The 25,565-nt window shown below is 39.3% G+C and overlaps 2 protein-coding genes across 10 annotated transcripts in view; one reads left to right on the top strand and one right to left on the bottom strand.

Moving 5' to 3' along the window:
• NOSTRIN (nitric oxide synthase trafficking) overlaps positions 1-4,220 on the top strand; it is a 63,566-nt gene extending 59,346 nt beyond the window's left edge. For 7 of the 8 annotated variants that reach the window (XM_010354408.1, XM_030916832.1, XM_010354410.1 and 4 more), the window contains 3 exons: positions 434-548; positions 1,574-1,663; positions 3,999-4,220. In XM_010354408.1, coding sequence (XP_010352710.1) covers positions 434-548; positions 1,574-1,663; positions 3,999-4,135 — 342 coding nt within the window. In that variant the 3' untranslated portion in view covers positions 4,136-4,220. The remainder of the gene's footprint in view (positions 1-433; positions 549-1,573; positions 1,664-3,998) is intronic. The other variant, XM_010354409.2, reaches the window with a different exon arrangement.
• Positions 4,221-9,983: 5,763 nt separating this feature from the next.
• The window catches only part of SPC25 (SPC25 component of NDC80 kinetochore complex), a 30,548-nt gene continuing 14,966 nt past the window's right edge, over positions 9,984-25,565 (bottom strand). The window contains exons 4-8 of one of the 2 annotated variants that reach the window (XM_030916513.1): positions 22,054-22,200; positions 20,572-20,676; positions 18,085-18,183; positions 15,595-15,720; positions 9,984-10,048 (exon numbers count right to left, since the gene is read on the bottom strand). In XM_030916513.1, coding sequence (XP_030772373.1) covers positions 15,596-15,720; positions 18,085-18,183; positions 20,572-20,676; positions 22,054-22,200 — 476 coding nt within the window. In that variant the 3' untranslated portion in view covers positions 9,984-10,048; position 15,595. Of the gene's footprint in view, positions 10,049-15,550; positions 15,721-18,084; positions 18,184-20,571; positions 20,677-22,053; positions 22,201-25,565 lie in introns of those variants that run through there. The other variant, XM_010354413.1, reaches the window with a different exon arrangement.

Genomic DNA, 25,565 nt, shown 5'->3' with positions numbered 1-25,565 from the left:
TTATACCCCTCAGTTTAAAAACTTCCAGTCCAGGCGCAGTGGCTCATGCCTATAATCCCAGCACTTTAGGAGGCCGAGGTAGGCAGATCACCTGAGGTCAGGAGTTCCAGACCAGCCTGGCTGACATGGTGAAACCTGTCTCTATCAAAAATACAAAAATTAGTCAGGCATGGTGGTAGGCACCTGTAATCCCAGCTACCAGGGAGGCTGAGGCAGGAGAATCACTTGAACCCAGGAGGTGGAGGTTGTAGTGAGCTGAGATCATGCCACTGCACTCCAGCCTGGCTGACAGGGTGAGACTCTGTCTAAAAAAAAAAAAAAAAAAAAAAAAAAAAAAAAAAATCTTGAGAAAAACAGCTATAGAAGAGTTAATTTTCATGAATGTTTATGATAATCATGTTATAAAATATGACTTTTTATACCATTTGAACAGGAGCATACTCATAGCTATGTGAAAATATCTCGGCCTTTTTTAATGAAGAGATTAGAGAATATTGTGAGCAAAGCATCTTCTGGTGGGCAGAGCAATCCAAGTTCTTCAACTCCAGGTAATCCCATGCCCACAATCTTTTTGGCCTGGGTCCTACTGGCAGGGCACATTGCTACATTTAAACTTTATTTTCAGAGCCACTTTGACCTGTATCTGTTTAAGGAAATTTATATTTCCATCGGGACTGATTAATTTGTTAGACTCTGTAGCTTTATGTAAAAATGGGAGAAGTTAAGAAGAGTAGAGGGTTGGGAAAGTATTTTATAATATGAGAAGTTGCCTCAGATATCAGATGGCTGGCATCCACCTTATTCAAATGGCCTGTTATTTGCCATCCACATAATCACACTTAAACCATTGTGAGGAGCTTTGTCGCTCTGTCTCCATAGCCTCCTCCAAACTCCCATAAGAAGCCTGTCCTCTCTGCAAGACACATAGTGATCCAGGTGGTTTGCCAGGGCTTGGACTCATGGCCTACAAACCCCTGTTAGCAGTCATCTGACTTCAATCATTCGTGCATCCACACATCACACTGCTCTTCATCTTTCAGCACACACACACACATCACTATCCCTGCATGTTCAAGTATAATTACCATAATCTTGACTATCTAGTTTTTAAATTAGAAATTGGTTAAAAAAAAAAAGAACTTCAGTAAAACCAGGACATTATGGTTCACACAATGTATTAAGGAGTCACTGCTGCATTGTTTGAGAAACAGTTCCATACATAGCTAGGGATGATAACACGCACATGCCCCAAATATCCCCTATTTATACCTGAATGGCAAAACTAGTGAATGTTTTCCAAAACATGCATGCAATGTTTTTCTCTAGACTTACTATTTCATGTATTATAATATAGTTTTTGGTTATATAACATATGCAGTCCATACATATAGAAAGTGCATCATAAATGGTTTTTGAATCAAGGAATGAAATTATGTAAAATTACAAACTTTCCTTTTGAGAAAAATTTAATATATTGAAACTCTGCACCACACTGTTAAATAACCAAAGAGCTTCAGCTCATATTCATTTGCCTGCTAACACAGCATAGTAATTACAGCTTAATCTATTTCAGTCCCTGGTGCAGCCCAGCTCAGCAGCAGACTTTGCAAGGCCTTATATTCTTTTCAAGCCAGGCAAGATGATGAGTTGAATTTGGAAAAGGGTAAGAATCATTCTCAAATATTTTAATTGCCTTCCCATATTGAGATTCTTAGCATGAATAAAACCCTTAGTGTGGCAGCCTTAAGAGTTACTACCATGTCAAATCAGTTCACCCTTCTTGAAAGATAAGCACATCTAAAACAAAAGCTTGCATAATGATAATAGCTAACACTTATTCTGTTTTCTATGTGCCAGACATTGTTGCAGGCATATTGTCCAATTTAATATTAATGAAACCCTTGGAGGGTTTTATTGGTTATTCCCATTTCATAGCAGAGGAGACTGACACACAGAAAGGTTAGGTGCTTTGGCTAATGCCACAGGCTATGGCAGCGCAGGATTTGAACTTGGAAACACAGCTATACTCCTAATCACAATGCACACTGGGGTAGAATGTCAGTAATGGAAAGTGATTAGAGGTGTACCCCACCTTTTTATTTTCTAGAAGCTAGACCTGCAGGAATGTGAAGTGACTTCCTCTCTCAACTTAGTGAAAGTGCAAATTCTAGAACCTGGGTCAGCTGACTCCCAGCTTAGTGCTGGTCTCACTTACTTCTCAGAAAAGGTTTTTATGTCCAGTCTAAAGAATAAGACCCCCTTCTTTGTGTCACAGTTTTACTTAACATGGAAAGGTGTTATATAGTGGCTTTATAATATAAACCACAACATTATTAAAGAAAAAAGTCTCCAGCCTCAACCTTCATTATGTGTCCAGTTAGAAATCACGTTTGGATGTTAGTGCTAAGACAGAGATCTGGAAACGGAAGGGTTAGTGAGAAAGAGTAATGTTGTGGGGGAAAGTATATTATCCAAAACAAGGACATGGCTCCCAGAGCCAGTGGAAAATCAAGATATATTTTGTAGCCAAACAACAGGGACACCGCACATTTGCTATTTATTGGGTGTTTCCTTTGCAGCATTTGCCAGTCATCTCTCCCCAGGCAATTACTTTTCTTCCTATGTGAATAAAAGACATACTTCCCAGATGCCACCTAGAACCCATGGATGCTGCATTTGAGTTACATCATTCACAATAAATTGATTATCTTGTTTTCAGTTCTCTGCTGGTTGCAAAGCCTGCTCACACTTTATATTCTAAGTAGTTTCTTTCAATGAAACATGACATTGGAGGCTTAGGGAAGCTGGCAATACAATTTGAAATCATTTGTTGGAATTCTTGTTAATAGATTATGTCAATTTACTGACCTGAGAGAACCCATTAAAGGCAGAACTTAGAGACTGAGAATGATCTCCTTTAAGAATAGTGATTTATGACTAAGAAAAGACAGAAAAGGAGTTAATAGTCTCCTTTGTCTTAGAAAGAGAATTGCTGAGTAAGAGTGAAGGGAAGACTGAAAAATCACCTCAGAATGACACTAAAGAAAAAGAAGCTCTTGGATCCTGAAGGGGGCAGATCTTTCTACTTTAATGACAATAGCCATGTTTCTTGTCCAATTTGCTATGGAATTCTCTTTATTTGAATCATTGCTTTAAAAAATATTGTCTCCAAATTGATGTTGTATTAAAGTTGGCTAAGTTGTTGAACGGGGAGTTACATTTCTATGCAAAGTTGTGAGTTAAGCTTTTGGACTGTGAAATCAGGTATAATGCAGAGACATTGTCTTGCTCTTAGGAAAACACTGTTGGTGAGACATACTTATAGCAGCCAACATGCCAAAGTATCATAAACACCAGCATGTGAAACCCTCCAAGTATGGACACCAAGAGAGTTTGGTGACAATCCATCAGCTACATAGAAAGTGAGCCAGGCAGCATAAGGACATATGACTCAAGGTGATTTTTTTTTTTTTTGAGACAGAGTCTCGCTGTGTCACCCAGGCTGCAGTACAGTGGTGTGATCTTGGCTCACTGCAACTTCCACTTCCCGGGTTCAAGTGGTTCTCCTGCCTCAGCCTCCTGGGTAGCTGGGACTACAGGCGTGTGCCACCACACCCAGCTAATTTTTGTATTTTTAGTAGAGACGGGGTTTCACCATGTTGGTCAGGCTGGTCTCGAACTCCTGACCTTGTGATCTGCCCGCCTTGCCCTCCAAAGTGCTGGGATTACAGGCGTGAGCCACCACACCCGGCCAATCCTGTTTTTAAGCAATTATGTTATCTCAGTTGTTCATTATCTTACTCTTTTTAGTATCCTCTGGATTATGCCTGCTTTATACACAGGTGTTTGATACATTTGGCTTCATCTGAATCAAGTGCAGAAAATGACACTACCAAGTAACTCCTTGAAGCGGAACCTCCTTAAAACTCTTATCAATCGGGCCGAGGCATGTGTTCACATTGCAGAGACCCATTTGTCTTAACTGTGTATTTTCACAGGTGACATTGTGATTATACATGAGAAAAAAGAAGAAGGATGGTGGTTTGGATCTTTGAATGGGAAAAAAGGCCATTTTCCTGCGGCTTATGTGGAGGAGTTACCTTCAAATGCTGGCAACACAGCTACAAAGGCATAAAACAAGACTCTGAACATACTACCTTCACACTCTGTAACCAACAATACAGTGTGGTTCAAATAAGAATAAAGTGCTATTATCTTTACAGGTTTTTCTTTTGAAATGGATGGAGTTTTACCTGCATGTCACAGCACTTTGCATTCATGATTATTAGCTTGAAACAGTCAGATAAAACATGGATGGGTAGAGACAGACAAGGAAGAGGTTCCTTGGTTCCTAGAGTTTCCGAATTCTAGGAGACCCTAGAGATGATCCAGTATAACCCCTGGTGTCACAGAAAGAGACTGAGTCCAAGGTGGGTTCAGCTGCTTGCCTGAAGTCACAGAGTTATCTGGTAGACAACAGCGGTGAGGACTTAGATGTCTTTTTCCTCTGGATTTGGGTGGCAACAGAGCACAGCAGGCCTACAACGGGGTCAAGGAGAGCCTGGGAAATGAGGAATACAGATCAATTCCAAGCAGAGAGACAGGCAATCAAAACACCAATGAGATCAACCCAAATTAGGGGATGGTAGGATAAAAGATCCAAAGAAAGGGTGGTAGACAAAGGTCCAGCTCCCAGGCTGAGGGCCTCTGGGCAGAATGCAGTTTCATCCTAAGCCAATGATCTTCTGAGGCAGTTGCTTCATATATACCCCCTGCCCACCACCAGAGCTGCTCTTAGAGTGAGGTCAAGTGTGAGCCAGAGATGGCTAGAGATATGAGAACAAGAGCAAATTGGACAGGAAAGGACTAAGAGGGAGATAGTGCCACAAATTTCATGCCTTCTTGCCCATTTGGAAACCTCATTTACCAATTCAGAAATAAGGAATTCTGTACTTCCCAACTAAGTCATTATGGACGGAATATCCTAGGAGCAGCTTCCTAATGGAAGGACTTTAAATGATAGTGGATTTCTAGTTTGAATGGAAAGTTCAGGAAACCAATCTTCACTATCAAAATGGAATATTTAGGGTGAAGAAAATTTATGGTACTTCCTCAAATGACCTATCATGGACAAAGGTTGGGAATGAGAAAGGCTAGGCCCCGAAACTACTTCCAAGGGGAACAGTTTAGAGTGAAGAGAAATGCTACAGCAGCTTCTTTCAGAAAATGACCTAAGTTGGCCTGGAGATCACACACTCCATTGATTGGAAGGTCATGGTCTTCATGAAACTGCTGGGTATGTTTTTACTCTTGTGCCAAATAGGCTGTCCTTTAGAGCTTCAATACAGGCATTAAAGGAGTAATTAAAATCCATCCCATTACTCTCCTGCCCCTGACCTCTTTTTTAAAAAAATTCATCAAATTTTATACTTTCAAGAAGAAATTTTTCAAACTGAGGACTATATTTTGCAAGCCTGTACCATTACACTCCTATAGCGGAATATAAGTAACACAATAGATATTTAGATACAGATATTAGAGCTGAAGGAGCGCAAGTAAAATTTGTTATGTGAGACGTAACTTACAGCCCAGAACAGCTCAGAAGTTTTAATGCCATCCTTAATGGTGTCTTAATGAAGGCTTTCTGCAACTAGAAAGTTGGCTGGATAATAGGCCATTAGACCATGAACAGAAATTTTAAATTTATATTTCCTTTTCATCTTACTTCTTTCCATTAAGCCTTGATGGATAAAAAATTATGTAGCAATTGACTGCAGCCTACACCAGACGATTTTCTGTGGAGAAAATCATCATAATGGTAGTTGGACCCTAAAACTCTTTGAAAGTAATTTTCAAAGAAAGACATCTTTTTTTCTTCAGAAATCAGTTGTGTTTTATGAAAACATAAATGGTTCCCCTGTTTTGGAATGTTGCTGCAAATTATTTTTGCATCTGACATATAACTTTTAAGCTTCAAAGAAATACTATAAACTAGATGAAATACAAATATAATTGGATATAGCAGACTTGTTGAGTATCTTTTTAGTAGGGCAAGAACTTTCTGATTAGATAGATGGGGATGATACTCCAGAAAGATTTAGTGCATATTGTGGTGAACATTAATTATGGGCTGAAGTCTCCTATATAGAATAACTTTAATGTTAGTGCTTTAAAACTATTAAATGGACTTTCATAATTATACTCCACTAAGTTTTGTATGTCAGGAAGTTTTTAGTACCATTGACAACCTTAAATATAGGCCGCAGAGGCCAATATTGAGCACAATGATGTTACTCTATTTTTTCTCCTTTCTAGTAGAGGAAAAGCTGACATATCCATCATGCTATCAACCAGAAAGATTTACTAATTTCATTTTTCTGCATTTTCACTTACCCATAATAATTAATATGCTTAATGACAAGGCATTTTAATCACTTAAAGTGCCTTATGATTCATCAAAAATATAATATTCCGTTTGGGGGTAAATGTTATTGTATAGTATTATAAAACTTTAACTGATCAGTAATTTGAACACAGTTTAATTTTGTTCTCCCCCAAGATAAAACCCATCCCCTCCCAAAGCCTTGACGGCCTTGAGGGGTAATCAGCCTGGCTGGGAGAAAGAGAAGTGGGTTAGATCAAATAGCCGCACACCCTAGTGTCCTCTGCAATCTCATACAGGAAGATGGGCTTGGGGTTGCGGGGCATGAAAAGGTGGGACTCAGACTTGGATCAGAGAGTGAGGACACAGCAGAGACGAGCAGAAACCTTTTGCAGAGAGAATGCAGCTACCTAGATAGAGCTGAAGATGATGGATGAGGGGAATGTCAAAGGTCCCAGGATGCTGTGATCCAGCATGGAGGATCTGGATCCCTGGACTTTCTGCTGAGCAGCAATGGAGACAGGAGTGAGAAAACCAATGAGCTAGAGAATCCAGGTTGTGTTTATACAAATAGGAGGTCAGTTCTGGGAAAGTGAGGGGAAGTATGGGTGCCTGAGATCAGGGAAATCCTGCTGAAGGGGCAGAGCCCTAGGGATACTAACTGGGTCAGGGGGTCAGAGGAATAGGAGGAAAGCAGCTTTGCTCTGAGGTTGGAGTAAATGGACCTACAGAGAATTAGGGTGAAAACCTCTTTCTCAAAGGAACTATGGAACTGGAGAAGCAGACCTAGGAGGGGAAGCAAACTGAACTGGTTGGAGACAAATTTTGGTTTTAAAGCTCAGGACTAACAGAGGGCTCTAGGTCAACAAAGGGAATCATATCAAGGAGCACCTAGAAGCATGCCAGGTACATGGGGAAACAGCTTTCCTCACATGGGGCAAATGGGAATTGCTTTCTTCAGTGATTCTTCCAGTGTGGTGCCTGGACCAGCATACTCCTCACACCAGAAGTAGTCTTGGCCGGGCATGGTGGCTCACGCCTGTAATCCCACCACTTTGGGAGGGCAAGGTGGGTGGATCACTTGAGGTTAGTAGTTCAAGACCAGCCTGGGCAACGTGGCAAAAACCTATCCCTACTAAAAATACAAAATTAGCCGGGTGTGGTGGTGCATGCCTGTAGTCCCAGCTACTCAGGAGGCTGAAGCACAAGAATGGCTTGAACCCGGAAGGCAGAGGTTGCAGTTAGCTGGGATTGCACCACTGCACTCTAGCCTGGGTGACAGCAAGACTCCATCTCAAAAAAAAAAAATTATCTTTGAACTGGATTTTGAAGGATGAATAGAAGTTACCATGTGGAGAGGTTAAGAAACAAAAGATCTGTCATTTAAATAGGTCTAAAGACAATGAGTCCACTTTCTCAAAAGAGCCCCCCGTCTCTATTCTTGTAAGGAAGAGAGAGCAGTAAATAAATGCAAGACACCATGATAAATGCTGTAACAGGAGTATGACAAGAGGTAATGAGGACATTTAGGAGTGAGAGGTTTCAATCAGGATCGAGGCGATCAGGGAAAGTCCGGGCTGCCTGGGAGTTAAGCAAGTGAGACGGGTTGGGTGAGTGCTATAGGCAGATGAGGAAGAGGCACTGCACCTAAGCACTGGAAAGTACACGTTTGTAACAACTGACCAGGCACCAGTCCACAAAGTATCTGGAAATTATCTGACCATAATATAATGTAGAAATCATTAGGAAAATGGTAACTGAAAAAAACCTTGTGCATTTGGAGAACGTGTATGTGTGACCACACCCATATATGCACATGCATGTATGCACATACACATATACTTCTAAATAATCCATGGTCCAAGAAGAAATCTTAATGGAAACTAGAAAATGTTAGAAATAAAAAATGAAAAAGATACTATTTATCAAAATCTGTAGTTTCGGGAAAGCAGCTATAAAAAAGTCCTACAAGGAAAGGAGAAATGCTAAAATTAATAAACGAAGCATCCTAATTATGTTTATCAAAATAACAGCAGAATCGACCCAAAGTAAAAACACCGAAGAAGAAGAGGAGGAGGAGGAGGAGGAGGAGAAATGGGCTGGGCACGGTGGCTCAGGCCTATAATCCCAGCACTTTGGGAGATGGAGGCGGGTAGATCAGGAGGTCAGAAGTTCGAGACCAGCCTGAGCAACATGGTGAAACCTCGTCTCTACTAAAAATACTAAAATTAGCCAGGCATGGTGGCACGTGCCTGTAATCCCAGCTACTCAGGAGGCTGAGGCAGGAGAATCGCTTGAACCTGGGAGGCAGAGTTTGCAGTGAGCTGAGATCGCGCCACTGCATTCCAGCCTGGGCAACAGAGCGAGACTCTGTCTCAAAAAAAAAAAAAAAAAAAAAAAGGAAGAAAGAAAGGAAAGAAAGAGAGAGAGAAAGAGAAAGAAAGGAGAGATGAAACAAAATAGAAGAGTATGAACAAGGCTATCCATTGGTTCTTTGAAAGGATTAATAAAATGAGCAAATCTTGGTGAGAATGAAAAAAGGTATGAATAAACATTGTAAGAAAAAAGTAGGCTGGGTGCGGTGGCTCATGCCTGTGATTTCAGCACTTTGAGAGGCCAAGGCTGGCAGATCACTGGAGCCCAGGAGTTCGAGACCAGCCTTGGCAACACAGGGAGACCCTGCCTCTAAAAATAAATAAATAAATACATACATAAAAAATTTAAGTAGATGCTATAGATGTAGCAGTTATCTAAAAGATAAAATTATATACTATGAATCTTGACACTAATTAATTTGAAAGCCAAGAAAAAGACAAATTTCTCAAAAAATATGAATGATCAAAACTTAGAATACAATAACTGAATGATTTAATAACTGTTAAAGAAATATAATGAGTACCTTTTTAAAACTCTTCCTACAAAAAAATCCCCACAAGACCAGATAGTTTTATAAGTGAGTTCAAAAACAATAATCTAAACAAACTTTTTCAGGAAATAGAAAAATATACATGGGGAAATTATAACCCAATGTCACTCATGACTATAGATGTAAAAATTCAAAACAAAATATTCATAAACTGAGGCCAACACTGTATTAAAAAAAAGACTGCACATGACTAAAGTGGATTTATTCCAAAAAGGCAAAGTTAATTCAACATTTTTTTCAAAAGCTTGTTAATGTAAATCACATTAATAGGTTAAAGATGAAAATTTATGTAAGTACAGAAAAACATAAAATTCAACAAATATTCACAATTACTTTTAGTTAATTGGGAATAAAAGAAAATCTTCTTCATTTCCCCCAAGTCTGGGAAACCACACACATAGTAGAGTACGGCCAGATGAGAAAAGTGACCCTCAAAAAGGGTAAATAACTTGCGCAAGGTCATGTATCAGCTTCAATAGTAGAGCAAAGACTGGCCTGCGTCTTAATTCTCAACTTTTTTCCCCCACAATACCATGTTGGTGCCGGAATATAGAGCTTTTTGCAAGACAAGTTAAAATATTCAACATTTGCCATTATATAGATAACATTTATTTGAATCTCAAACATTGCCTCTTTCCAAAATTCTCATAAACATTAAGTTGAGTAAAATAACTTCTCCCTTGAAGTTTTTCCATTTGCTAGACCTTGTTCTCAGTTGCTGCTTCCAGCTTGCCTAGTTGCTAAGGAAAAAGGAAAATGTGTGTCTAAACTTGAAACATTCTTCACACCATATCATACACTTTTCATATTTCACACTACGATATACTAACAATACCAAGAAAGGGCTGATTTTATATAGCATATAGATCCTCCCGTTAACTGATAGACTCTTTTTCTATTTAGATGAAATTCTTATCTTTATTCAGAAAGGAACTTGTTCTCTGTCAGCTTGTTACTGAGTCAAGAAGTGCTCACCGGGTTCAGTGGCTCATGCCTGAAATCCCAGCACTTTGGGAGGCTGAAGTGGGTGGATCCCTTGGGCCCAAGAGTTTGAGACCAGCCTGGCAACATGGCAAAACCCCGTCTCTACAAAAAATACAAAAATTAGCCGGGTGTGGTGGTGCATGCCTGTAGTCCTAACTACTCAGGACTCCAGCCTGGGCGACAGAGTGAGACCCTGTCTCAAAAAACAGCAGTCATCTTTAACTTCCAAAAATGTCCAAACACCTTAGCAACATGCCTGCAGATATTGTTGAACAAGCCACCTCTTTTACGAAGTACAATTTTGATTCCCCATCAAATAATTTTCTGTTGAGTCTTGATAATGTGTTCAACATTAATATGTATTTATTAAGCTTCTACTATATCCCAGACACTGCTAGGTAAGAGAGCTAAATGCCGCCATGGTATACAAATTCAAACATAACTAATTATGTCTGTACAGGATTTTCTGAATTGAAAAATAACCAACACTTTCTAATTCTCATTAGCTTGGAAATTGAAACTTTAGATACATTAGTAGAACACTGTAGTAATTTTGTGCTTTTTTTTTTTTTTAACTTAATTTGTTACTGAGATTAATTTTAGAGACCTGTACCATCTTATTACAAAATGTAGAATAGATGAGTGACCCCATTTGGATTCCATTTCAAGCAGTGTTACTTACATTTGTGCCTATATTTTCCCACTTAAGAAAGTATCTTGTCTGTGTATCTTGTGCTTTATTTCCACATTAGGAAGATTTTAAATGTTTAAAAATTATTTCATTGTTATGACACATCATCTTAAACATAATGCATAAAAAAGCAAGTATACTAAGGTAGCTCAGTTTGCCTTTTATATGTGTTATTAATCAGCTCAAGTGGAATTTTCATAATGCATCAACTTTAAAATGTGAGCTAATATATTAGTATCAGCTCCAAAATATCCCTAGGTGGGTATATAGTAAACTTCAAAAATTAAGTTTCGTTTTTGTTTTGCTTTAAAGAGATAGGGTCTTTCTCTGTCACCTAGGGCTGGAGCTCACTGCTGAGCTCAAGCAATCCTTCCACCTCTGTCTCGCAAGTAGTTGGGACTATAGGCATGTACCACCATGCCTGGCAAATTAAATTCTTTTTAGAGATGGGGTCTGGCTTTGTTGCCCAGGCTGGTCTTGAACTCCTGGCCTCCTCAGTCTTCCAAAGTGCTAGGATTACAGGCATTAAGTCACTATGCTCAGCCTAAGGCTTTTATATTTGCTCAAACAGATTAAAAACTTATGCACAAATTAATAGTCCTCTCACACACCATTCCAAAAAGACCTGGGTTGATGACTGCAGTCTACATCCCTAGTGACTGTTCTCAATGAGCCACTGGGGTTCTAAACACCTCATACTCTGCTCACTGTTTCCCTGAGATCTGCAGCTCTTTTGCCATTTTAGTGAGGCTATTTCCTAAGGATCCAGACAAAGCATAGTCCTCCTCTGCTTTCAAGACAATTTAGTTCTTTTTCTTAATCATTGTATTTCTATAGAAACACAAAACCCAAATTATATTATAGAAATTCAAATTTCTTGAGAATCTTTAAGAATTTTGTTTTTGCATACTTTCCCTGTAATGTAGTATAGAAAGGCTATAAGGCATCGTCTAGATCTAGGTGAAACTCGTGGATTCAGTTGCCAGCTTGTCATCTGGGTTTGAATCCCAACTCTAACACTCAGCAGCAGTGTGACTTTAAGTCATTTAAACTCTGTACCTTGTATTCCTTATCTGTAGAACAAAAATTTCAATAGTATCTACCTCACAGATTGTTGTGAGAACGTAAATGAGTAGATGGAGGTAAAGGGCTTAGGGCTTAGAACAGTGCTGGGCATGTAGGAAGTGCACAAAAGAAAAAAAAAGGTATTAACCATTATTTTAAGATGGCCAGCTGACCAGGCTTGTTAGAATAATCCCCAGTCTTGGAATGAATCAACTTCCCTGCTAAGAAAACAAATCAGTCTAATCGTATAATGTTCTATGGCCCAAGGCCCTCTGCCCTCTGTTCATAATAATGTATTTTTCTTTGTATATTTGACTTTGGATTCCAGTAGCAAAGCTGGTTCCTACGCTTTGTTTTGAGACGGAGTCTTGCTTTGTCGTTCAGGCTGGGGTGCAGTGGCACGATCTTGGCTCACTGCAACCTCCACCTCCTGGGTTCAAGTGATTATCCTGCCTCAGCCTCCTGAGTAGCTGGGATCACAGGCACGTGCCACCATGCCCAGCTAATTCTTGTATTTTTAGTAGAGACGTGGTTTCACCATGTTGGTCAGGCTGGTCTCGAACTTTGGGAGGCCTGCCTCAGCCTCCCAAAGTGCTGAGATTACAGCTGTGAGCCACTGTGTCTGCTCGTTCCTATGTTATCCTCTTGGGAATTTCCTGCTATGGAATCTCATTCTCAGATCTTGACCCCATTCCACCCACCAGTTAGAAGTGAAGAATGGCTATTCCTTGAGGAAAAATGGGCCCTATGTGGGGATCTACCCATTTCTTCTCTCATCCCCAATTCTCATTTCTCCAACTTGCTGGTGAAAGAGAACTTTCAGAATTTCTTCTTGCTTAGGCAAGCTGGGTCAATGCCTAGTGCCTTCTTACTGTATGGTTCAAAACATTATGTCATCGAGTTTGCAGTATGAGATATGACCTTTCTTTAGTCTTCTTTGAGACAAGACCTTCCCTCAAGTTTTGTTACATTTGTTCACTGTAGATATATTTCAAGTGGAGAAATTCAGTCAACACATACTCACTGCAGATAGTCATCTAATGTTTCTAATGCCAAACATCTAAGCTGTCTTTCCCCTTGTAGAACTATAACATCCCCATTCTTAGCCCAATTATTGAGGTTAATCTGCCTCTATAGCTGGGTTTCAGGGGGAATCTAGTATAACCCAACACATGTACTTTAGCCCCTTGATCACCTGTACTAACTTACAGGAACCGGATGAGTTTGAAATTGCTGTGGTCTACCACATAGAGGCTCAATCCAGAAGAAACAGATCCTGCTGATAGAAATTGAGCTCCAAATCAAGCTAGGTTCACAAAAACCGAAGTTGGGTTTTGATATCTTTTTTTGCATTCATTTAAATAAGTATATAAAAAATAAGGCCAAATGTGAAAGTCTGCCTAGGAAAAACTGGAGTCTGCTTATTGTACTCTCTCTTAAAATACTCCCTTCAGACAAGCCCATGCTGAAATAGGATAGGTCTATTGCTATTAGCACCCATTCCAATCACCAGGACAGTTTATTAGCCTTTTATCTCTAGAGAAAGTACCAATCAATGGTCCCTAAAAGCTGATCTACACACTGGCATGTGTCAGTGATAACATCTCCACCAGGCCATAGCATTCTTCTCAGGTAAGTTCTACTACTACATGGCAATGAGCAAAGCCTTGAGCCAAGTCCTAGGTATGAGTGGTGTTAGGGCTCAGAACATGATACCCCAAACTATGGTGCTTTAGCATGGTAAGTACTTTAAACTAAGAGAGATTAGAAGGCCTCAGAAGCAGCGTCAGAACCAAGGTCTCTGACCTTTTCCTGCCTTCCTGCTTCTTGCTCCCTTCTTCTCCAAAGTAAGCTGTAAAACCTAGAAATATTATTCCAACCTTCCCCCACCTTACTATGTCATGAGACCCTCCTTCAATAAGGGTCCTGCCCCACGCCCAGGAAGAAGGAAAGCTACACAGAAAGACCCCAAGAAAGACCTGGACAAGCCTTGCAGGTTTCTTCAGTTTATTACCACTAGATCACACTTGTTCATCCAATCACGTTTCTACATGGCTGTCCATTCTTCCATTCTTCATCAAACATAAGCATAAAAATAGACAGTTTTACCTGCATATTTGAGTCTTCATTTCTGAAGGCTCCCATGTCACATAAAACTTGGATTAAATACATTTGTTATGTTTTTCTCTTGTTAACCTGTCTTTTGTTATAGGAGTGTTGGTTGTGACCCTAATGATGGATGAAGAAAGGTATCACATCTTTCTGCCCCTACAGCAGCCACTGAGAGAGGCTGCTCTGAAACTCCCTTCTTCCTCTCACTAACTGGGCGACAAGTGTGAATTTTCCCCCAGATTATTCAGGGAGAAGACAGGAGAAGCAACTGAAGGCATGGAAGGCATTGTTCTATGGCTTTTAGGTGTGCTCATGATATACTGGAACAGTATTATGTAGCTTTCACTATAGCTAGCATACTTAAATGCCATCAAATTTACACAGAAAGGATGAGGACAAAAAAAAAAGTCCTAGAATAAGTTGACGTTTGAACTCTAATCTGTGGTGAACAGACTCTCAAGATGACAAACTTATATCCAGACCACAATTAAATGGCAAACATTACAGAATGGAAACTGTTTATAAATTTCTACATTTAGATTTTCAAAACTATATCCTAGTAAAATGCTGCCAACTTTCTTCTGATGTGAAGGATCGTCCTTTATTCTAATTATAGATCTCTCTTGGTGTAAGGTAAAAATATTCTTTCTTTTTTGACATTAGGTTGATAGTAAGATAGTAGAGTTTATTTTGCCCAGTACATGTTAAAAACTGTCAACCTTAGGTTGGGCCCGTCCTTTTAATTTTTTAATATTGAGAGTCCATATTAAGTGGTACAAAAGCTTGGAGACCACTGAAACACAGTGCAGGCTGAACAAATTTCCATTCCCAGTAATAGCCACAAGTTACTCATGCCTGACATTCACAGAAAAAAAAAAAAAAGTAGTAAACTAATTATCTTTCATTAATTAAAAGAACATATTTTACTTTATATGTTTCCCTAAGATTTTAATTAAAATACAGTAGTTCTCCCTTACCCATGGGGGATGTTAAAAGACTCCCAGTAGATGTCTGAAATCTTAGGTAGTGCTAAATCCGATATAGACTGCTTTTTCCCCATAGACAAATATCTATGATAAAGCTTTATTTACAAATTAGGCACAGTAAGAGGTTAACAACAATACGTAATAAAATAGAACAATTATAACAACATACGGTAATAAAAGTTATGTATATGAAATGTTTCTTTCTCTCAAAATGTCTTGTACTGCATTCTACCCATTTAATATTTTTGGACCACAGTTGACTGACTAGAACTGTAAAAAGCAAAACTGCAGATAAGGATGGACTACTGTGATTGAAAGAAGTATGCCACACAGAATGTTACAAAAACACCAAAGAATTACAGGCAGACAGCAGATAATGAGAATTCTTTTAAAAAGAGACACAAAATAGAGAAGAAAAATAAACCATTTTTATATACACTATTTGTACCTTAATTATAAACCGTGGCAGTAAAAGCTTTCCGAACATTGGCAAGAAAAGCTGAAAAATTGTTGGTCTTCCTTACATTCTCTTGAAATTCTGCTAGGCCCTCAAGATGAGGGGCACTATCTGACACTAGGGAAAAAAAAAAAAAAAAATCAAAGAAAATTAGAATGAGATTTTTTATGGCAGAGAAGTGTTTCTAATTTAGATGCTCTCATCTGTTTTGAATGTCAATTCCATCTTAATGAAATTCTTTGAGCAAAAAAGGATACACTTGATTTTCATATGCCACCTATCTTTTGGACCCTTCCTTCATTTAATCTCTAAATATTCAAATCTGAAGTATTATAATCTTGCTTTAAATTTAAGCAGATGGCACTCAAGGATTGAGAGTTTAGTGATGCAGAATGACCCTGCCCATCATCTTAAACCTATATATTTTGTTTTAACTATTTAAACTTTTTTTTAAAACTGTTAAGTCATTTTTTTTTATTTTTATTTTTTTTGAGACGGAGTCTCGCTCTGTCGCCCAGGCTGGAGTGCTGTGGCCGGATCTCGGCTCACTGCAAGCTCCGCCTCCCGGGTTCCCGCCATTCTCCTGCCTCAGCCTCCCGAGTAGCTGGGGCTACAGGCGCCCGCCACGTCGCCCGGCTAGTTTTTTGTATTTTTTAGTAGAGACGGGGTTTCACCGTGTTAGCCAGGATGGTCTCGATCTCCTGACCTCGTGATCTGCCGGTCTCGGCCTTCCAAAGTGCTGGGATTACAGGCTTGAGCCACCGCGCCCGGCTATTAAGTCATTTTTATCTGCAAAACTTTGGTCTGACTGACTTTTCATTTCTGATCACTGGATTTGAAAAAACAAAAAAACAAAAAAAACCAATTTTTTTCTTTTTTCTGAGACAGAGTCTTGATTTGTCACCAAGCCTGGAAGTGCAGTGGTGCGATCTCAGCTCACTGCAACCTCCGTCTCCTGGGTTCAAGCAGTTTTCTTGCCTCAGCTTTCTGAGTAGCTGGGATTACAGGTAACATGTATGTGCAGCTAACTTATGTATTTTTAGTAGAGACAGGGTTTCGCCATGCTGCCGAGGCTGGTCTTGAACTCCTGACCTCAAGTGATCCGCCCGCCTCTGCCTCCCAAAGTGCTGGAATTACAGGCGTGAGCCACCATGCCCAGCCTGAAAAAAGAACAATTTTCAGTGCCCAGCCTTAATAACTTACAATTATGAAAGAAATATCTAGAATGTTCCAAGTGAAATGGCAGGCATTAGAAAATGTGGTTGCTATTCCAAGAGTAGTATTTACAGGGGCTATTAATCAAATGAGACTCAGAGTCACAAATAACAGTATTATCCTTGTATGTAGTTGTACCAGCTAGTACACTGGGACAAGTCTCCAGTGAAAGTGGTCAAAGGAAAAGAAATTCACCCATTATCAGATTTCCAGCTCTTGGGTACAGACCGCTTAGGAAACAAGGTCTATGACCACAGCAGAGAAACAACAGCAAAGGGCATCCAGTCCAAAATGTATCCTGTATATTCTATTTTAATATACTACCATGTACTATCAGATTATACCATAAGCGAATATCCAATTTAGAGAAAATTGAAAAGCTAGATAAGAGGTTTTTGGGGCTTGCTTTTTAAAATCTAGCACTAATTAGATTGGAATATATTTATCTAGAGAGAAAAAAACCCAAACATATGTATGTGAATCAGATTCTCAAAATATAAATTCCCTAGGAATAGGAACTGAGCCACCAGGGCACAGGGTTGCGCCAGCTCAGTAGTTCACCTGAGTGTCTGTCAGCTACAAAGGCTTTAAGATGATAGCACAGGTGTAATGAGCTGAGAACCATTTTTATGAATTCCAGTAAATTAAGGATTACTTGTACAGGGGCATTAGAAGAATAAACAAGAGATAAACATATTTCTATTCCCTTCTTGTTCACATTATGATCAAAGATATATATTCCTTATAAACCAAAGGCCTTTTGGCCAGCTGCAGAATCAGTAACTAACCTTTATTATCAATGTGTGAGATCTGCAGGATGAAATAGTTTTTCAAAAATGTATTTTTGGGAAAATAAATTGTTAAATTCTGGTGATTTTATATTTGACTTTAAAATTATCTACTTGGATAAGTCCTAATATTCACATTTAAGCAGCCATATTCTTTAAAGCTTCAGTTTTTTAAAAAGTTATCTAAAAGGAAAATTCATATTTGCACATGAATGCAGTGAATTTGTTTTTAGATTTTTCAGACACTCTGGCACTGTGCCATCCTGAACAGATGCTACTAATTAAGGATCCTAGACAATATCTATAAATCAAGACTATATTCACTTCCTTTAGAAGACTATAACCCAAGAAGCAAGACTGAAAAAGGAAGCAATACAGTCTAGAGCTATTGCTTTCCTCCATATTACTTTATATTCTGATTAAAATAACATTTTGGAATGCCAATCTTAAATACCAGATAGGAGATATTAGTACATACCTTCATAGTCCCTTGCTTCATTTAGATGCAGAGAAAACATAAATGGGCTCTCAGGATTCTTAGGGTCAATATTAGTGAATATAAACTGCAATTTCTCACCTGAAAAGAGATTGAACTATTTAGTGTGCCAAAGCTTTCAATAGCGATACCCTTTCTTACTCCATCTTAGATCAATATCTGCACTGCTAAGTATGTACAGTCACGTAACCAACATTTCCAAATGCAGAAGTTACAAATTCGTTTTAAAATATATTATAGTTTCAAAATGACATCAAAAATACGGTCAACAAAAGAAAAGCTAGATAAATTGGACTTTGTTAAAATTAAAAACTTTTGTCTTCAAAGAACACTATCAAGAGAAGGAAAAGACAACCTAAAGAATGGGAGAAAATATTTGCAAATCATTTATCTGATAAAGGTTGAATACATAGAATGTATTTAAAACTCCTACAACTAAAAACCACCCAATTCAACAATGGGCAAAACACCTGAAAGAACATTTCTCCAAAGAATATATAAAAATGCCCATTAAGTACCTGAAAAGATGCTCAACATCATTAGTCATTATGTAAATGCAAGCTGAAACTACAATGAGATACCATTTCATACCCAGTAGGATGGCAAATAAATAAATGGAAAATAACAGTGTTGGTGAGGATGTGGAGAAACTGGAACCCTAGTACGTTGCTGGTAGAAATGTAAAATGGTACAGCCACTGTGAAAAACACTTTGGCAGATCCTCAAAAAGTTTAAATATAGAATTACAATATGACCCAGCAATTCCACTCCTAAGTATATATCCAAAAGAATTGAAAACAGAGACTCAAGTAGATAACTGTATGCCAATGTTCATAGCAGCATTATTCATAGTAGCCAAAAACTGGAAATAACCCAGTGTCCACCAACAGATGAATGGGTATAGTATATACATACAATAGAACATTGTTCAGCCATAAAATGGAATGAACTTGGCTGCTGTGGTCTTTTTTATGATTCACTAGGAGAACTCATAGGATTCACTCAGCAGCATATAGCCATACTCAGGGCTATGGTTTATTACAGCAAAAGGATATAACAAAATCAGCAAAGGGAAATGGTACATGGGGTACCGTCCAAGGAGAACCAGGTACAAGCTTCCAGAGCCTCCAATGAGCTTCCTGGTAGACAAGACTTCACGTGTGTTGTCACAATTTGATGCTGAAGGAATTCACACATCCTGTTTGACTGTACTGGGTTAGGACTCTTGAAGGCTTGTGCCAGATTTCCTGTAGACTTTGCCCCACGTGCTATTGTTTCTTTGCTGATTCTGTTCTGTATCCTTTTGCTGCAGTAAATCTTAGCCATGAATATGACTATATGCTAATTCCTTCTAGTGAATCACCAAAGCTGAGAGTGATCTTGGGAAGCCCAGACACAACAGACATTGGCGTACATTAGCGATGTACATGTGATATACATGCAACAGGCATCAAAATATTCATGTGTTTTAGCCTAGCAATTCCTCTCTGGGAAACAATACTATGAAAAACCATACAAAGAAAACAGGAAAGTCAGTGCTCACTGGTTTACAATAGTCTCCCTTTATCCACCAGGGAGAAATACATTCCAAGACCCTCAACAGATGCCTGAAACCACAGACACTCCTTATGTAAACAGATGCTCCTTGACTTACAATGGCATTATGTGCCAATAAACACATCAAAAGTCAAAAACATTGTAGGGCAAAAATGCACTTACCACCCTGATTCACTGATTATAAAGTCAAAAAATTGTAAGTTGAACTATCGTGAGTCAGGGACTGTCCATACTATGTTTTTTCCTATACATATGTACCTATGATAAAGTTTAAGTTGTAAATTAGGCACAGGAAGAGATTAATAACAACTAATAATAAAATAGAACAATTAGAACAACATACTGTAATAAAAGTTATAGTTATCTGAATGTGGCTTCTCTCCCTCTCAAAATATCTTATTGTACTATATACTCATCCATTTAATATTGTCAGACCATGGTTGAACATAGGTAACAGAAACCGTGAACAAGAGGGGATACCTGTATTTCTAAAACTGAAAAAACTGGCAGATTCCAAATGTTGGTAGAAGCAAAATATGTGTAAACAATAGATAAATGGTTGAATAAATTACGCTATATTAATAGAATGAATTATTATACCACTATTTAAAAATTACCATTATGAAGGCTATAGCAACTGAGGAAATGCTCATAATACAATGTTGATAAGAACAACAAAAATTATTTGCATGTTGACAATCCTGCCAAAAATACATTTATTAAAATACTGAATGATAAATAACTAGAGCATCAGTAATTATGTTAGAATAATTTAAAAATTGTAATTTTTTCCTATTTTCTAAAAAGTTAATGTCATTATTTTAGTTGAAAATATTTTTTAAATTCTCCTCTATTTAAGAAAAGACATACATTTTTTAATCTCCTGTGTTTTATTTATATTAACAAACTTACCATAAATTTTTCGAATTTCTAGTCCAAGTCGATCTTTATACAAGTCTGCAGATTTCTGCAGCCTTTTCAACCTCTCTGCATTTGCTTTATTAGCAGCAGAAATAGCTGTGATTAAAAAACACACACATATTAAAAGTTTCAAATAGTAAATTAATGCTCACTGAGTTAATTTTTTAAACTTAAAATCAACTATAAAATGATGCCAAGCCTATAAATCTGCTTTCATTTATTGTTTCTATATCTACCAGTTAGCTAAAAGAAGTTTTTGTTCATTCAAGTTGGAAGGAAAAACTGCCCAAGAAAATGTATACAGATAGTGAGAAGAATAAGCCTTGTCTTGCTTTATTATGTAGTAGCATAAATAAATAGGCCAGGGATTCATATGGCTGGCATAGAAATAAACAGACTTCATTTATACTATTGTGCTTTTTCTAGATAACGAATTGCTTCATGGGAAAATGTTCTATTCCTTTAAGTGTAACTATTTCTTATAAGAGGTCAGCCTTATTTCATGAAAAAAAAAAAAAGCTTTTCCTTTTTCTTTTTTTTAAGTTAGTACAATAGTCCCTAAGTATACTTTAAAGTAGCACAATAGTCCCTAAGTAATGAGAAAAATAATTTCACAATTTAGACTTGGTTAAGAACTCCACATGAAAAAGCATTAACAAAACAAACTTTGCTATTTTCAGGAGATTTGAAGAACAGATTACCTAGTTTGTGAGCAAACAAGGCTCCTTTCTAAAAGATGCATTCATCTGAATATGAAAATTCTTTATACAAAAGAGATTTTGCAGCATAAAAAGAGCACTTAATATTACCTAGCAGAGAATGTATGGTCAATAAATATTTGTTGCATAAAGTACACTATGGCTTGTCCAAAGCAAATTTTATTTAGGGACACCACTTCTCACTCTGCTTAATTAAAACCTTTTATCAGCCAGGTATGGTGGCTCACGCCTGTAATCCCAGCACTTTGGGACGCTGAGGCAGGTGGATCACCTGAGGTCAGGAGTTCGACACTAACCTGGCCAACATGGTGAAAACCCTGTCTCTACTAAAAATACAAAAATTAGCCAGGCATGGTGGCAGGTGCCTGTAATCCCAGCTACTCGGGGGGCTGAGGCAGGAGAATTGCTTGAACCTGGGAGGTGGAGGTTGCACTGAGTCAAGATCGTGCCATTGCACTCCAGCCTGGGCAACAAGAGTGAAACTCTGTCTCAGGAAAAATAAATAAATAAATAAATAAAACCTCATATCAATTTCATTATTACTGATTATATTAAAAATCACAAGAGAAGGCCCTTTAAGTTAAGGAAATAAAACCCAGTTAGCTAACTTCAATGACATCTTGCAGAGATGAGTGGCCCTGAGGTACTGTAATCCATTTTTAGCAATGAACTTGAACAGGCAAGATGTACTTAATAATGGTGAACCGTCACCACTTTCCATTTTAGGTCAGTATGTTTACAACAGGAAACTTACTTTCCTTCTTCTTAGAATATTCTTCCTTAAGATCCTGGATATTTGCAGTCAGTACTTCCAATTCCTGCTTTTTGCCTTTTACTTCAGCAATCAATTTTAACAAGTTATCCTTTTTTTCTTGAATGAGCTTATTTTGCCTGCTGATCTCTGTAAGAAGCACAAGGTATTAGCTAGAATAAGCTTTGCTCTCTGACATGTATCTAAGAAAAGGCCAAAGTTTACTGACTTTCATAAAGATTAATAAAGAACGTTTCGACTGATAAGCATTTTCTAATGATTCAAAATTTATAAAAGACAAAAAAGAAAAAAAATCCTAATCTATTTTTTCCTACTCATCTTTAAAAAAAGTGAGACAGAAAAGCTTCTTAAAATGAGAATACCAAATTAAACCAAGAAACAGAAAATCAAAAGATCATGACCCTTGCAGCTCCCTACTCCCAGTAATTACAGAAATAAAAACTACCAACAAAGATAACCAAACTCTATTTTTTATTTTTATATTTTTTTGAAACAGGGTCTCGCTGTTGCCCAGGTTGGAATGCAGTGGCACAATCACTACTCCTTGCAGCCTCCCACCTTAGCCTCCTGAGTACCTGGGACTACAGGCACATGCCACATCACGCCTGGCTGATTTTTCAATTGTTTTGTCTCACTATGTTGCCCAGGCTAGTCTCAAACTCTTAGGCTCAAGCAATCCTCCTACCTCAGCCTCTCAAAGTGCTGGGATTACCAGGGCTAGCCACCGCGCCTGGCCAATAACCACACTCTAGAAGATGGCTTTACACAGTGCTTTGAGGAAAAGGCTCACTCTAATGCTATATAAATTATTCTGGAACATACCGAAAGACAGAAATAAGTGAAGGAAGACAGGTGGGCAGGCAAAGCTTACAATGTAAGCATAATTCTAAAGCTAAAACAAAAAATTAGGCCGGGCGCGGTGGCTCAAGCATGTAATCCCAGCACTTTGGGAGGCGGAGACGGGCAGATCACGAGGTCAAGAGATCGAGACCATCCTGGCTAACACGGTGAAACCCCGTCCCTACTAAAAAAAAAAAAAATACAAAAAACTAGCCCGGCGACGTCGCGGGCGCCTGGGGCGCCTGTAGTCCCAGCTACTCGGGAGGCTGAGGCAGGAGAATGGCGTAAACTCGGGAGGCGGAGCTTGCAGTGAGCTGAGATCCGGCCACTGGGCTCCAGCCTGGGCCGCGACAGAGCAAGACTCCGTCTCAAAAAAAAATAAATAAATAAAATAGAATAAAACAAAAAATTAAAGATAGCACTGGCCCTCTACCCACAACTATATAAACTAATCTCACTTAAAAACATAGGTGCAGAGGGGCGGAGCAAGATGGCCGAATAGGAGCAGCTCCAGTCTCCAACTCCCAGCGCGAGCGACACAGAAGACCGGTGATTTCTGCATTTTCAACTGAGGTACTGGGGTCATCTCACTAGGGAGTGCCGGACAATCGGTGCTGGTCAGCTGCTGCAGCCTGACCAGCGAGAGCTGAAGCAGGGTGAGGCATCGCCTCACCTGGAAGCGCAAGGGGGAAGGGGATCCGTTTTCCTAGCCAGGGGAACTGAGACACACAACACCTGGAAAATCGGGTAACTCCCACCCCAATACTGCGCTGTAAGCATACAGGCACACCAGGAGAATATATCCCAATCCTGGCCGGGAGGGTCCCACGCCCACGAAGCCTCCCTCACTGCTAACACAGCAGTCTGCGGCGATCTATCCGCAAGGCAGCAGCGAGGCTGGGGGAGGGGCGCCCGCCATTGCTGAGGCTTAAGTAGGTAAACAAAGCCGCTGGGAAGCTCGAACTGGGTGGAGCTCACAGCAGCTCAAGGAAGCCTGCCTGTCTCTGTAGTCTCCACCTCTGGGGACAGCGCATAGCTGAAGACCAACAGGGGAAGTAGCGGGAGCCAGTGCAGACGCGAACGACTCTGTCTGACAGCTTTGGGGAGAGCCGTGGATCTCCCAACGTGGAGGTTGAGATCTGAGAACGGACAGACTGCCTGCTCAGGTGTGTCCCTGACCCCTGAGTAGCCTAGCTGGGAGAAATCCCCCACTAGGGGCAGTCTGACACCCCACACCTCACAGGGTGGAGTACGCCCCTGAGAGGAAACTTCCAAAGGAAGAATCAGACAGGTACACTCGCTGTTCAGCAATATTCTATCTTCGGCAACCTCTGCTGCTGATACCCAGGCAAACAGGGTCTGAAGTGGACCTCAAGCAATCTCCAACAGACAAACAGACAGTCCTTCTGACTGTCAGAAGGAAAACTATCAAACAGGAAGGACACCTATACCAAAACCCCATCAGTACGTCACCACCATCAAAGACCGGAGACAGATAAAACCACAAAGATGGGGAAGAAGCAGGGCAGAAAAGCTGGAAATTCAAAAAATAAGAGCGCATCTGCCCCTGCGAAGGAGCGCAGCCCATCGCCAGCAACGGATCAAAGCTGGTCAGAGAATGACTTGGACGAGAGGAGAGAAGAAGGCTTCAGTCCATCAAACTTATCAGAGCTAAAGGAGGAATTACGTACCCAGCGCAAAGAAACTAAAAATCTTGAAAAAAGAGTGGAAGAATTGACAGCTAGACTAATTAATGCAGAGAAGATCATAAACGAAATGACAGAGATGAAAACCATGACACGAGAAATACGTGACAAATGCACAAGCTTCAGTAACCGACTCGATCAACTGGAAGAAAGAGTATCAGCGATTGAAGATCAAATGAATGAAATGAAGCGAGAAGAGAAACCAAAAGAAAAAAGAAGAAAAAGAAATGAGCAAAGCCTGCAAGAAGTATGGGATTACGTAAAAAGACCAAATCTACGTCTGATTGGGGTGCCTGAAAGTGAGGGCGAAAATGGAACCAAGTTGGAAAACACTCTTCAGGATATCATCCAGGAGAACTTCCCCAACCTAGTAGGGCAGGACAACATTCAAATTCAGGAAATACAGAGAACGCCACAAAGATACTCCTCCAGAAGAGCAACTCCAAGACACATAATTGCCAGATTCACCAAAGTTGAAATGAAGGAAAAAATCTTAAGGGCAGCCAGAGAGAAAGGTCGGGTAACCCACAAAGGGAAGCCCATCAGACTAACAGCAGATCTCTCGGCAGAAACTCTACAAGCCAGAAGAGAGTGGGGGCCAATATTCAACGTTCTTAAAGAAAAGAATTTTAAACCCAGAATTTCATATCCAGCCAAACTAAGTTTCATAAGTGAAGGAGAAATAAAATCCTTTACAGATAAGCAAATGCTTAGAGATTTTGTCACCACCAGGCCTGCCTTACAAGAGACCCTGAAGGAAGCCCTGAACATGGAAAGGAACAACCGGTACCAGCCATCACAAAAACATGCCAAAATGTAAAGACCATCGAGGCTAGGAAGAAACTGCATCGACTAACGAGCAAAATAACCAGTTAATATCATAATGGCAGGATCAAGTTCACACATAACAATATTAACCTTAAATGTTAATGGACTAAATGCTCCAAT

This window comes from Rhinopithecus roxellana, chromosome 14, assembly GCF_007565055.1.
Source record: "Rhinopithecus roxellana isolate Shanxi Qingling chromosome 14, ASM756505v1, whole genome shotgun sequence".
Taxonomy (NCBI): domain Eukaryota; kingdom Metazoa; phylum Chordata; class Mammalia; order Primates; family Cercopithecidae; genus Rhinopithecus; species Rhinopithecus roxellana.
Note: the sequence above shows the minus strand (reverse complement) of the source record. Positions and strands in the feature narration are given on the sequence as shown.